This window comes from Calonectris borealis, chromosome 9 (genome assembly GCF_964195595.1).
Source record: "Calonectris borealis chromosome 9, bCalBor7.hap1.2, whole genome shotgun sequence".
Classification (NCBI taxonomy): Eukaryota; Metazoa; Chordata; class Aves; order Procellariiformes; family Procellariidae; genus Calonectris; species Calonectris borealis.
The window spans coordinates 3,253,436-3,266,149 of NC_134320.1; the positions used below are offsets into that span (position 1 = coordinate 3,253,436).

Sequence of the window (12,714 nt, forward strand, 5' to 3'; positions counted from 1 at the left end):
ACTGTAGAATTGCAAACAGTAATGCCCAGCTTGTGTAGCTCCTGTATTTCTTCTTTGTTTCTGGTCTGATATTTTCTGTTTTGTAATGATTGATTGCTTTAAGGAAAAAAATTTGAGGTTTAATAATTAGCTAATAATTGTTTTCTCTGAATTGTATCTTTAGTGCTCCCTTTAAAGTACCTGGTTCAAAGATGAGATCCACAAAACTAAAAGATTTGGTAACATAGACAAGCAGAATTGCAGGTGTTACTAACTGCAAAAGTTCTATAATATTTTATTTAAGCATCTAGAGTCTACTGAAATGAGGCTTGCTACTTCAGGATTTTCTGCAATATTATAGATATTTTAAACAGTCTGAAATAAGTTGTCTGTACAGCCAAGATATGTGTGCTTGAAAACAATTATTAGAAAAGGTGCTAAAGAATGTTGGAATTCTCTTGGAGCAGGAAGCCATGAATATGGGAGCAGTAAGAGCCAAAGCATGAATCTGTTCCCCATACAAGTCAGTGGCAGAAAGCTGGAGAGCTTTGAATGTTTTTGATCACATGCTCAAACAAAAACATTGAATAATAAGAAGATACAGAAGTAAATATTAAAACAACCTTTTCTATAGCTGTGAAGAGTAGGAAAAGAAAATTACATCAGCTGTGTGGTTCCCAGCTTTTCTTAATCTTGTAGATTTTTTTCCTCATGTTGGTACAACCCTGTTCATCTTTAGTTCTCTAGGGGAGACAAGTCTTTTTTTTTAATTGCTGTCATTCAACAGTGTCTCTCCTGGCATGCCTAAGCAAGAAAGAGATCCCTACAGTTTTATTAATGGCAATTCTAGCCTCATTTCCCAAAGGGAAAGTAGGGCAGAGATATCGATGAACTGCTGTCATACAGGAGGACTTGGTGACTTTGTTCATCTCTCTCAGGTACTATGTGTTATGTCAATGACTGGTGCCGAACATCCCCCCAGCCTGGCTGGCGGCTAGGCATCCTGAGCTGAGATCCTGGTCTGTGGTCTCTAGTCAAACAAAACAGACTGGCACACCTCCAGCCTCCTCAGTAGACTTTTCAGCAAAAGAAACAACAAGCAGAAATTTTTCAGCACTTGTATTGGGGACACTTGATTATTGTGACTTGACTGCATGTGTCCAATTAATTCAGTTACAAGCCCAAGTAACAAAATGGTCTAGGTGGTGTGTGTTGTGCTTGAAGCTTTTATGAGTATGACAAATCAAGGACTTAATTAATGAGAAGATTATTCACAGGCTACTGTTTTATGTCCAGCTAGTGGAAGAAAAACTTACACTTACAGCACTTACATTTAGCACTAAGCCACTTCAGTGATACACAGGAATATGAATTACTTCTTGGCTTGCAGCCAGCAGCTCTTCAGTGCCATAGGATTGCTTATAAAAAAAATGTTCTGTCTACTGGACAGTTATATTGTAGACATCTGAAGTTAGCCATTGTCAGAGAGAAACCTGGTCCAGTTGTTCAGTGAACTGTATTGCAGTTTATCTGTGCTTTGTGTATATGATGAAGGTTTGGTGTCAGATTTAGTAAAAGGGTCTTACATTTCAGAATTAACTCCCTTGATTTACAAGAGTTCAAAATTTATATCCATGCTGCACAATTAGTGTCCCTTCATCCTGTGAATAATGTATTGCTTATAAAAAAAAACTTGTAAGAGTACAATTGCACAGTACTGATTGTTCAAAAGGAAAATGTGTTTATGAAAGCTTAAAAAAAGTTCTTGTCCAAAAAGTAGGATCTTTGGGTTGAGCTGGTAGGATAAGTCAGAAAGTGGAGAGAAGAATAGGAGGGATGAAAAGCAGGGTGGCCTTAACACAGTTGCTGGACTTCAGAGATCAGCAAAGGCAGCAAAAAGTGAGGCTATTTTATGCAAGGGAAAGTCAGAACTAGGGGAAAAGTTGCACAGATGCACTCCTGTTTAACAATATCCAGGAGGCCAGCAGAAGGCTGGTTGTGCCCTATGCCTCCAAAAACCAAGTAGCAGAATGGAAAAGTGTTTATATTGCTCTTCAGAGCAGTAGGAAAGGGTGCTGATGTTTATTTTTGAGTTAAGTTAATAATTTTGCTACTTGGATAGCAAAACATAATTTATTGGAAGCTATTTAAATAATTTAGGGATAGCCCAAAATAAAAGCCCCCAAGAGACCTTTCGTCACCCAAGATATTTAAATAGTATAGGAATAGCCCAGTCAAAGCCCTTTCATGAAATTCCACATCTCTGGGACTTAGTGTCCTTAAGTGCACTGAGCTTCTTAAGCTTATTTCTGGTGTCTGGAGATGTGGTTTGAGTTTTGTAGTGCACTTGAGTAGTCAGTGTTTAGAAAATCCTATAAGTAGGAAAAGCTTCCAACTTATAGCTGACACCCAAGAAAAGGAATTATCGAAACCCGCACATTAAAATATATACGTTCAAGTACAGTTAGTACATATTGGAAAGAGAAGTCTCACCCTTTGTTCTCATTCTCAACACCATTCTTTTTAAAACCAAACATAGGCAATGATTTCATGTGTTTTTTTTTTATTAAAATAATTCATTTATGTATGAGATGCACATTGCATCAAAAAACTTGTTAACATGTGGGTCTGTGGTGTTTAAATATAGTTGTTTTGGTAGCGCTTAGCTTGGAGCTAAGGAGCTTTTTTTGAGGCCATTTATCTGGCCAGACCATGTTGTAGTCTGTGTTCTGATGCGATTCATCAATAAAATGGCATTTATAGATTGACGTTTTTTTCCCAACTCCAGGAGGAAGCCCTGAGGCGACAACGAGAGCAGGAAATTGCACTAAGGCGGCAGCGGGAGGAAGAGGAGCGGCAACAACAGGAGGAAGCACTTAGAAGATTGGAAGAGAGAAGGAGAGAAGAGGAGGAAAGACGGCAGCGAGAGGAGTTAATTCGTAAACAGGTGAAAAATGGCAAAAGGGACCTATTATGTTTAATTGTGGAGGCTGCCAGAACGAACAAGCTTTGAAACTTGCATCCATGCCTGAGAGACCATCAGTTTTGGTGGAGGAGGGCAAAGCTTGTAGGCAGTATCAAGTGAATGAAAAACAGGTTGTTTACCTGTATCCTGATTTCAGACGAAATAATCAGAATCTGATCTGCCCTTTGGAAAAGAGATTTGTGTTGAATGAGTGTCTTCTTTCATGTTTGAACCTTAAGGATGGCTTTGCAGCATGGTATTTCTACTCGTTTCTTCAAAAGAAAGGCAGAGTACAGTACTAGAATAATAATTTGTTTTGATTTGTCACTCTCTGAGCCTTTACTATAAAATTGTTACCTTCAACGTCATCTGAGATGATCAGTTTTTGCCAGTCTTTCTGTGCTATGCCAAGACTATACCCGCTATCAAAGTTTCAGCTTTTTTCTTCCCTTTTCTTGCCTTACTATTAACAGTTTTTTTTCCCTTGGGGTCAGCTTTAGAAGTCCATATTGGGGAGCTTGAGCTTCCAGCCCCCTAATTGATACTGTCACTGTCACTAAATCAAACTAATCTTGAAACACGATCGGCTTCACATTAACTTCCAGGTCCATTTCAGAATTGCCAGTTATTATTTAAAAATACTTACTCAGAGCCCCTCCCTTATAGGACATTCATCACCATTTCTGTCCCACCACAGTCATCTCTTTTGTTAGCAGAAGCATCTTTTCCTTTGCAACTCTAGTGTTTGGTAACAACAGTAAACATCACCATCTTTGTCATCTGTTTTCTTCTTTCATGTCAACACCTCTTTTCCCTTTATTCCTGTGAAGTTTTATTCCATTGAAAGTATAGCAGTGCTTGACTGTAAGTAGTATAAGCAGATAGAAGCTCAGACTTGAAAGGTGCGTAACCCCTAGAAGGAAAGTGGTGTGAAATCAGCTGGTCTGAACTAGGGAGGTGTCATTCTCTTCAAAGTCCCTTGGTGGAGCAATGGGAAACTTATAATTTGAGGGGATATAAATATATTACGGGCTTTCTAGTCTGAGAAATGTAAAGGTAAATGAACAACCTAAACAGCACAGATTACAGCTGTAAAGGTCTCTCTCTGTTCTGTCAGGTTCTCAATACCACAGAGTAGAATTAATTTAGATTTTCTAAGTCTACTTAGACTTGACTTTTCTTTATGTCCTGGGAAGGAAGAGGAGGCTGCCAAGTGGGCACGTGAAGAGGAGGAAGCTCAACGGCGACTTGAAGAAAGTCGGCTACGCATGGAAGAAGAGGCAGCCAGACAGCGGCTCGAAGAAGAAGAGCGAAAGCGCAAGGAGCTGGAACTCCAGCGCCAGAAAGAAATAATGAGACAGAGGCAGCAGCAGCAGGAGGCTTTACGACGGCTGCAACAACAGCAGCAACAGCAGCAACTTGCACAAATGAAGGTAACATGTTTTTACAGTTTAACTTCTTCCTTCAGTTCAGTGTAGTAAGTAAAACCATAGCTGGATTCAGCGTTATCTAGACTCGCTTGAACAGAGCAGGGAGGGATGAACTATCTGGAGAGGAAAGAGGGTAAACAGTTGATTTTGAAAGTTGCAAAGCACAAAAGAAAAAGATTCAGTCGATAGAAGCGTACTGGAAGGGGATTCACAGATGAGTACGATGTTTATTCTGCTGCCGTGAGCAAGGGCCAGCGCAAAGTTTCTAAAGCTTGGAGTTTCTGAAGTTTTTGAAATCAAAATTGATTGCTATTTTTCAGGCAGTTATGTGTTACCTTACTCTTGATACACTGCATCTGTGACACTATGATACATCAGAGGGCAATTCAAAGAAACATACAATTTATACTTTTTAATACTTAATTATACCATTTTATACTTCCCAGTGTTTTGTTAAAGTTTAAAGGTGGCCTTCCTTTTCCTCTGAGCTGTGGCTTATGCTGATTTTTCATGATTATACTTCAGCAGTATTCTATAAAACGTTTTGTAATTCCTAATGATGTGGTTTTTTGGCCCAGCTCCCTTCATCTTCAACATGGGGTCAGCAGTCAAATTCAGGAGCTTGCCAATCCCAGACCACCCTGTCATTGGCAGAAATCCAAAAGTTAGAAGAAGAACGAGAACGGCAGCTTCGAGAAGAGGTAAAAACACTAACAGAGTGTAACTTGTTAGAGTGGACTCAACCATGTGACTGCTTAACTGTCAATTAAGTGATTAGAAGGAATAGTGAGGATGAGGAATGTTTTCTTGAATTAACATCACTCAGGTGAAATCCTATCTTTCAGAAATAGGTTCAATAAGTACTTGTTTGAAGGTTTTCATGGCTGCTTAATATAAATATCTGAGAGGAGGGGAAACTGTACCCTTTTAACCCTACGAGTATAATATGTTCACAAAACAATATAAAATTATTTCACATCTATACCGTAATTTGTTTGCGGATATGCACAAGACCAGGGCATTTTAAGGGGCGGGGGCGCAAGTGGTGGTAGGAGAGAAAGTGTTCCTCCAACACCCAAGTGCTTAGCTGGCTGCAATCATGATTAGCCAAACTTATTCTGTCCTAGGCTAATGAGCAATTTGTATTTACTAGTTACTTAGTGTGTCCCTTTTTGGAGGAACTGTAATGGCTCAAAAAAATAATAGGTCAGCCAGACTCCTCCAGAAGAGAGCGAAGTCAATTTTAAACCAGGTTCCCAGCTAGACTTTTGAATAGTAATGATCTTCTGAAAGTACGCACAAGCACTTTTGTCTTGCATGCAACAGCAAAGGCGTCAGCAGCGTGAACTAATGAAGGCCCTCCAGCAACAGCAGCAGCAACAGCAGCAAAAATTGTCAGGCTGGGGTAATGTCACCAAACCAACAGGCACCACCAAGTCCCTGCTGGAGATACAGCAGGAAGAGGCAAGGCAGATGCAGAAACAGCAGCAACAGCAGCACCAGCAGCCGAACAGAGTCAGGAATACTACGGTACGTACGGTATTTACCTAATAGTGTGTAGAGGGAGACAGTGCATGACAGTTCTCCGTGTCTGTTCATTACTGTTCTGCCAGGTCTGGTGCTAATAACCAGGATCTCTTTGTTATGTTTCAACAGCACTCTAACCTGCACACCAGCATTGGGAATTCAGTGTGGGGCTCCCTAAACACTAATCCCAGCAACCAGTGGGCATCTGACCTAGTCAGTAGCATCTGGAGTAATGCTGATACCAAAAACTCAAACATGGGTTTCTGGGATGATGCAGTGAAGGAAGTGGGACCTCGTAACTCGACCAATAAAAACAAAAGCAATGCCAGCCTCAGGTAGGAATTGGGGAGGGAGCTTTTGCAAAGAAAGGCTACCACTCCTGAGATGATCACTTAGCAGTTATAACATCTTCATGTGTTTTCCTTTTTTTTTCTGTGTCACTCAGGATCTGTTTTGATCACAAAAATAGCTAATAGGTGTCCATTCACAATTTATTTTGTCATCTACTTGGAAAATGAGTTGGTTCTTAAACATCTTGTAAACTAGTGAGTCTTGTAACACTGCACTGTATACTATACTGTTGATAAGTCTGGTAATTTATAATTTATTATATGTGTTTTCTTTATCTCAGTAAATCTGTAGGTATTACAAGTAGACAAAACAAGAAGGTGGAAGAAGAGGAAAAGCTGTTGAAATTGTTCCAGGGGGTCAATAAAGCCCAGGATGGATTCACTCAGTGGTGCGAACAGATGCTTCATGCACTCAACACGGCCAACAACTTAGATGGTAAGAGGTGGGGAAGAATGTAAACGATCCACTGTGAGAAACAATATCCAGTTTGTTTCCTGACCAGATAGTTCTGAGGGAAAATAATGACATCAAAGTAATGTTTTTAATGCAGTCAGCAAAATGGCATCATTAAATAGTGGTCTAAAGAACCGGCTGCATCATCTTCTCCATGGTTTTTGTTGGGCTAACTATAGCAAATCAGTGGGAATTGGAACCAGTTTTAAAGTCTGCCACCCAGAGCTCTGCTGAGAATTTCTGGCAGTCACGGAAGCCTTATCAAGCAGATGGATAAGGATCCAGTTCACTTTTAAGTGCAGGCCAAATTATCATATGCCCCTGTGCAAAGCATTTTTTTGGGTTGTTTTGTACTAATTCTGCTGGAGGGCACATGGAGGAACTCCCAGTCCGAGATCACAAACTGACACCTGCTTGTAGCAAAACACTGCAGGCTTCCTGCTGCCTCCAGGGTGGACCTGTGCAAATCCTTGTGCTCCAGCACCTGCACGCTGCAAAGTTGTGGTTCTTGGACCCTTGAGCATGAGCGAGGAACCAGTGCTGCCCCAAGAGCCGGGATCACACCTCGTACAACCGCAGAGCCACAGCTTCCCTCCTCTTAGACGAGAGATACTAGAAGTAACTTGTTGGCCCCATTTGTGATATACTAACTAGCTGCCTCTGGTGTCTGAGGAGAGGCCATGGCTCTGCAGTGCCATCGTGCGTCATGCATCCAGTGAGCTTCCATGCTTCCAAGGGTACTTTGTGCCACAGGTGGCAGCCTGTTGTCCCGGTGTCTTCCTGGCTTGTGATTTGCTTTGCCCTTCTCCATGTTAAATTCAATGCAACAAAGGTATTCTATGGGAAAGAAAATGTTAAAGAAGGCTTGCAAGTGAGCTAGCTGTTGAACTTCAGGTGCTTGCAGGTCAGGTCAGCCACCGTGGAGTGTGATCTGTTGTGCTTCAGCCAAAAAGAGACTGTACTGATGACAGCTCTGAGGTGAATATTTTCCATTTGGGCCTGGCATTAAATTGGAGCTTTAAAGCTGGCAGTGGCTAAAGCTGATGGGCTAACATACCCTTAGGATTGTCGGTTGATTTTTCTTTCTCATCATAATAGCTGGCTTTCTTATCCTTGCCTTGACTGTAGAATAGATGAAGTATTGCATCGTAGGGCTTTACTGTAGGGAACTTAAAAGGGCAAGCTGTTGGCCATGGCTACTAGATCAGCAAATATTTGAAACAGAAATCCAAAATTTGTGTTTATTGCCTGCACATGTTTGTGTATCAACATGCATTCCCTCATGGTCTACCTTCTTCTTGCAGTTCCCACGTTTGTTTCTTTCCTGAAGGAAGTGGAGTCTCCCTATGAGGTCCATGATTACATCAGAGCCTATCTTGGAGATACTCCTGAGGCCAAGGAGTTTGCCAAGCAGTTTCTTGAGCGCCGTGCCAAACAGAAAGCCAGTCAGCAGCGGCAACAGCAGCAGCAACAGGTAAATCTTACTCGCTACGGTCCTTAGGAGTGTGTATTTGAGACTATATTTGAGCCTGAAGAGTCTCCATTTCTGCTGGATTGCTAGGAGGATGAGCAGGATTTTACAGGTCATGTGAAATGCAGAGAATAAAGCAGATTTCAAATATTTACTGCAGAATCAAGTTTCGTTTATTACTAACGCTTGAGACCAACTGTAGATCAAAGAGTGTCTTAGCCTGCTGATCCAGGATATACCTTAGAAAGATGAGGTAGATCTGCTGGATGGATGCATCAGTGGCTAGTGCTGCCACACGTGATGTAGAAAGTGCTTTGGGCTCTCTGAATGTTTTCAATATAAATAAACCAAACTTAATTGCACTTTATAATCTTGTACTTGCTTTGTTTTCTAGGATTCGGTGTGGGGGATGAACCACAGTTCGCTACATTCGGTCTTTCAGACCAATCAGAGCAACAACCAGCAATCCAATTTTGAGGCTGTGCAGAGTGGGAAGAAAAAGAAGAAACAGAAAATGGTTCGTGCAGATCCCAGCTTGTTAGGTCAGTTTTAATTTTTAGAAATGAATGTTTAATTTGGGAAAAGCCTTGTGGAGTGTAGAATTCTTGTTAATCTTAAATGGGGGTATTGAATTTGAGTAGAAAAGGTAGTTGTGAAAGCATCTTTAGAACTTGTTTTAGTATTATTATTTAATGATTTTAAAAATTCTATATCAGTTTCATGGAAAATTTTTGTCGAACTTTCCCTCATGAAAAGGCCTCTTCAATACCTTGGTTATTACCTGGAAACCTTTAAGTAGTTCAGGGATGTCAGTTAAACTGCCTTTCCTCTTTTGAGTTGACCTATGCGTGTTTTATTTAATTAATGCTAACTCATTCTTTTAAGAAAAGCACATTTTCTGTTTCTTCATGAGGAACAGCTTCTTGAGGCTTGCCGTTATTCCCTCCTCCTTTTACATGAGCTAATCACCCTAGTCAGAAAAGATGGCAAAGATCTTAAATGTTGAAAAGTGGTCACAAGTTTTCAGTTGGAGACAGTGGAGATGTCATTAGTAGTCCTTTTTTTTTTTTTCCCTTTTCCCTCTATCTTAATTTTTATGTGAGGATGGTAGTTAACCAGCCCCTATAGCATTGATGGAAAGGTTTCTTTAAAGTGGCCTTTAAGATAACAAGGGCATTGTGTAAGTACATGAGTAGTGAGCATTGTGGGATGTAATGTGTCGCTGTAGTATTCTTGTAGAATAAATGGTCCACATCTGTGCTGTGTGTGATAAAAAAGAAACTAGGGCACCACACTGGGACAGTATTTGTTGTGCTGGTGCTACTTAGCTCATACTCGTATAAAGCAGCCTGGTATTGACCACCTGGAAGTCACTGCTTTTTTAAGGCTCTAACAGAGCCCTGCCTTTGTTTTTTATCTTCCCTTTTTGTTCTCAAAAAAATCAATACTCTTCAATTAAATCAGTGATTTCTGCATTGAAGTGTACTGAACTCTTCAGTGGAATCCTGACTTATGCCACTCCTAGATGCCAATCCAGCGACTCTGATCTGGGTCTTCAGTTGAATAATTTAAAAACCTGCTCATGTAATGTGAAGAAGAAATCACTAAATACAATTAAGAAGTTGCAACTGTAAAAGAACTAGCACGTGCAGTTTCTTAAAAATCAGTACACTCCATTACAAAATAATTCCAAAACCTTTTAGGTAACATACTGCCACGAGAGGGAGCCAGAACAATTTGCTTAAACCTGCTGAACAGAGCATTTTTTATCTGTTGAAGATAATGGCTGTGAAAAGCGGTTTGTTTTCTAGCACAGAGCAAGCCTACATAGCCGTCTCAAGACAACAAAATGTCACGTTTGCGTTTAGTAGCCTTACACAGGAAAACTTTCCTTTTTCTCATTCTCCATATGGGGTTGGTACAACCATAAAATTGTATTCCAGTAGGAAGGTTGCATATGATATATTGGATTTTTTTCTTGTAGAATGTGTTTTTGCTTTTTTCTTGCACTTTTCTCATGTGCATCATGTCCTCAGCACTTACGATTAAAAGGCTGGGTAGAAGTTTAGGTGCATCTTGAGCCACCTGCATAGCCCTATACAACTTCGTACATTTTCATGTTGTATTCCTGAGATAGAAGATTGTAAAAAACCATGGAAATACATGGAATTGCCACCAGATTTCATAGGTACATGTTATTTAGACTTGAAAGTAAGGGGTAGAATTGCACACACCCCCTGAAGGGTTGAGCATGATTCCACACTCGGATTCTGAGTTCAAAAATGTGTCTTTTTGCCTCTTGGACCATGTAAGTACAGTGTTGACAGGCACTTCCCAGTACCAGTTGACTCAAATGTGCTCCCTTCCAAGAGGTGGCTGAGCCACATCGCCACTGTGCCTGGATGTGCCTCGTACTAGCTCTGCAGATGACATCTTTTAAAGGAAAGTTGAAACCAGTCTTCTGCTGATCTGTTTTTAAAGACTGAGGGATACTTACCTAAATATACAATTGATTATCTTTGATTTATTAAGGAAAAAACCAAACAGTTTGGGTAATTGTATCTCTAGTCTTACTGAGCTTCCCCCTGAGTTTTTATTTGATATGTGTTGCTCACTTTATCTTACACATGCTACTGCATGTAACAGATGTATTGCATCAAACACAATATACCACATCCAGATTTCTAACACGAGTCCTTTTTGGTTTACAGGGTTTTCAGTGAATGCCTCATCAGAGCGGCTCAATATGGGAGAAATAGAGACTTTGGAAGACTACTGAGCATGTGCAAATCAACTGGCTTTTCCTGCATCTGTTAACCATGGATTCTCCGTTTTGGACACAGTACTCTCCACCATGCGTTCTTCTCCTTCGCCTTGCAGTGAATCACAGAATCAATCATCTCAGGCTGCTTCCTCTAGCCCCAGCAAACCCTTTCTGCCCAGGACTGCACAGGCGTTGTTCCTGCTGTCAGCCTAGAGTCGAGTGGACTTTGTTCAGAGTCCTGGGAGGGTGGGAGGCAGGATTCGTTCACAACAAGGCTGATTTGGGCAGCAAGCTTTCACTGTGCTGTGGTTTCTTCTGCTGACATACCTGGAAAAAAAATCAATTGGGATTCTGCAAACCATTGCTTCCCTCTCCTGGTTACTCTTACCACATCCAACACGTGCAGTCATGGAGAGGGAGAGAGTTTGTGGTTAACAGATGTTGGTCAAAACCAAAATGCCACACAGATACTGACTTCCGCGCTCCATCAGGGCAAGAGGTGCTCTCCCAGGCCAGGAGTTGCATTCATAAGCTAACCTTAGAACTGGCAACAGCAGGAGAGGGGCGGTGGCGGGCGCAGTTTAGCTTGGGTTGGTTTGAAGTTGCACACCCCCTGCCAGCCCTTCTCAGCACATTATTTTTGGAGGGAAAGCTCGAGTCTGTCTTCATTAGGTGGTGATGCTGAAGTTGGTGGAGTTCCCCGTCGCTGTACGCCAGCCTTCCTGGACAAGTGGGGATTTCTACTCTGGGAAAAAAAGGGGGTGGCATCTCTTCGTTCAGGTTGAATTTATCCCTTAAATGCTACCTTCGGAGGGTTAGGACCAGTTTATTTTGAGCTCCTTTCCTGCAAATTTGTCTCGTTTAAGAGACAGTAGGATCTTGACCGTGTGGATCTTTAGTCTTTGGTGAGGGTGAACACTGGCTTTCAGATATATACCCTAGCAGTCCTAGCTAGTTGTCATTTCAAGCAGTGCTTAGGTTAACGAGCAGAGATGCCCTTTTGTGATGAAGAGAGACTGTGGAGGGCGAAGCTATGTGCAATGACGGCCCTGCTTATCTTCTACACCTTAAACTACTTCACACACCTTCACTGGGATCCATAGTGTTTAAGTATTTATGGAATCATAACCTTCCTCTCTCACCGAAAGATTAACACCACCTTCCCTTCTCCACCCACCCACGTGCACACACCACAAAAGAAAGAAAACAAAAACTGCCAAATGCACTTAGTTTCAACCCCCTGGTCCCATCTCCCATTCCCAGAGGGCTATAACCTGCCAAGGGAGATACGCTACAGTTTTGGTGGAGTTACATAAAGGTGTCTGTCTTTCTGTCATCACTGCCTAAAGAAAACAGTTCGAGTTGCTCAAGAGCAGTTTGGCTTTGGATTTTATTTCGTTTGGTTTATTCATTTTTTGGGGTCACCTTCCCCTCCTCCTCCTCTCTCTTCCCCCTGCCCCCAAACATGTACAGTAACTATACAGAGACTGCTGCAGACTTGTATATAGTTTTTGGATCCAATAGCATGGAGAGACTTGGAACTGTTGCAAATCTGGTCTCCCTGTCTCCTTTGCTTTGTAAATTCATAAAAGGGGGAAGAGGGGTAGTTAAAATGTTTACAAAACTTTAAACTCCCTCTGAACTTTTGCCAGTGTGGGGGGGGAAAAGAGAGAACTTAAATAAAACCTGGTTGTATTATATCTGAGCGAAAACTTTCTGCTTGCTTTTGTCGAAGCTGAGTTTTGAGATAATTCCTGGTGCTAAAACTGACCCA

The 12,714-nt window shown here is 41.3% G+C and overlaps 1 protein-coding gene across 31 annotated transcripts in view; it reads left to right on the forward strand.

Annotated features, from left to right (window-relative positions):
• Nucleotides 1-12,645, forward strand: part of GIGYF2 (GRB10 interacting GYF protein 2) — an 80,188-nt gene extending 67,543 nt beyond the window's left edge. For all 31 annotated transcript variants that reach the window (XM_075157953.1, XM_075157956.1, XM_075157965.1 and 28 more), the window contains 9 exons: nucleotides 2,768-2,926; nucleotides 4,141-4,377; nucleotides 4,953-5,075; nucleotides 5,701-5,904; nucleotides 6,031-6,236; nucleotides 6,533-6,687; nucleotides 8,010-8,179; nucleotides 8,571-8,718; nucleotides 10,888-12,645. In XM_075157953.1, coding sequence (XP_075014054.1) covers nucleotides 2,768-2,926; nucleotides 4,141-4,377; nucleotides 4,953-5,075; nucleotides 5,701-5,904; nucleotides 6,031-6,236; nucleotides 6,533-6,687; nucleotides 8,010-8,179; nucleotides 8,571-8,718; nucleotides 10,888-10,955 — 1,470 coding nt within the window. In that variant the 3' untranslated portion in view covers nucleotides 10,956-12,645. The remainder of the gene's footprint in view (nucleotides 1-2,767; nucleotides 2,927-4,140; nucleotides 4,378-4,952; nucleotides 5,076-5,700; nucleotides 5,905-6,030; nucleotides 6,237-6,532; nucleotides 6,688-8,009; nucleotides 8,180-8,570; nucleotides 8,719-10,887) is intronic.
• Nucleotides 12,646-12,714: the final 69 nt, after the last annotated feature.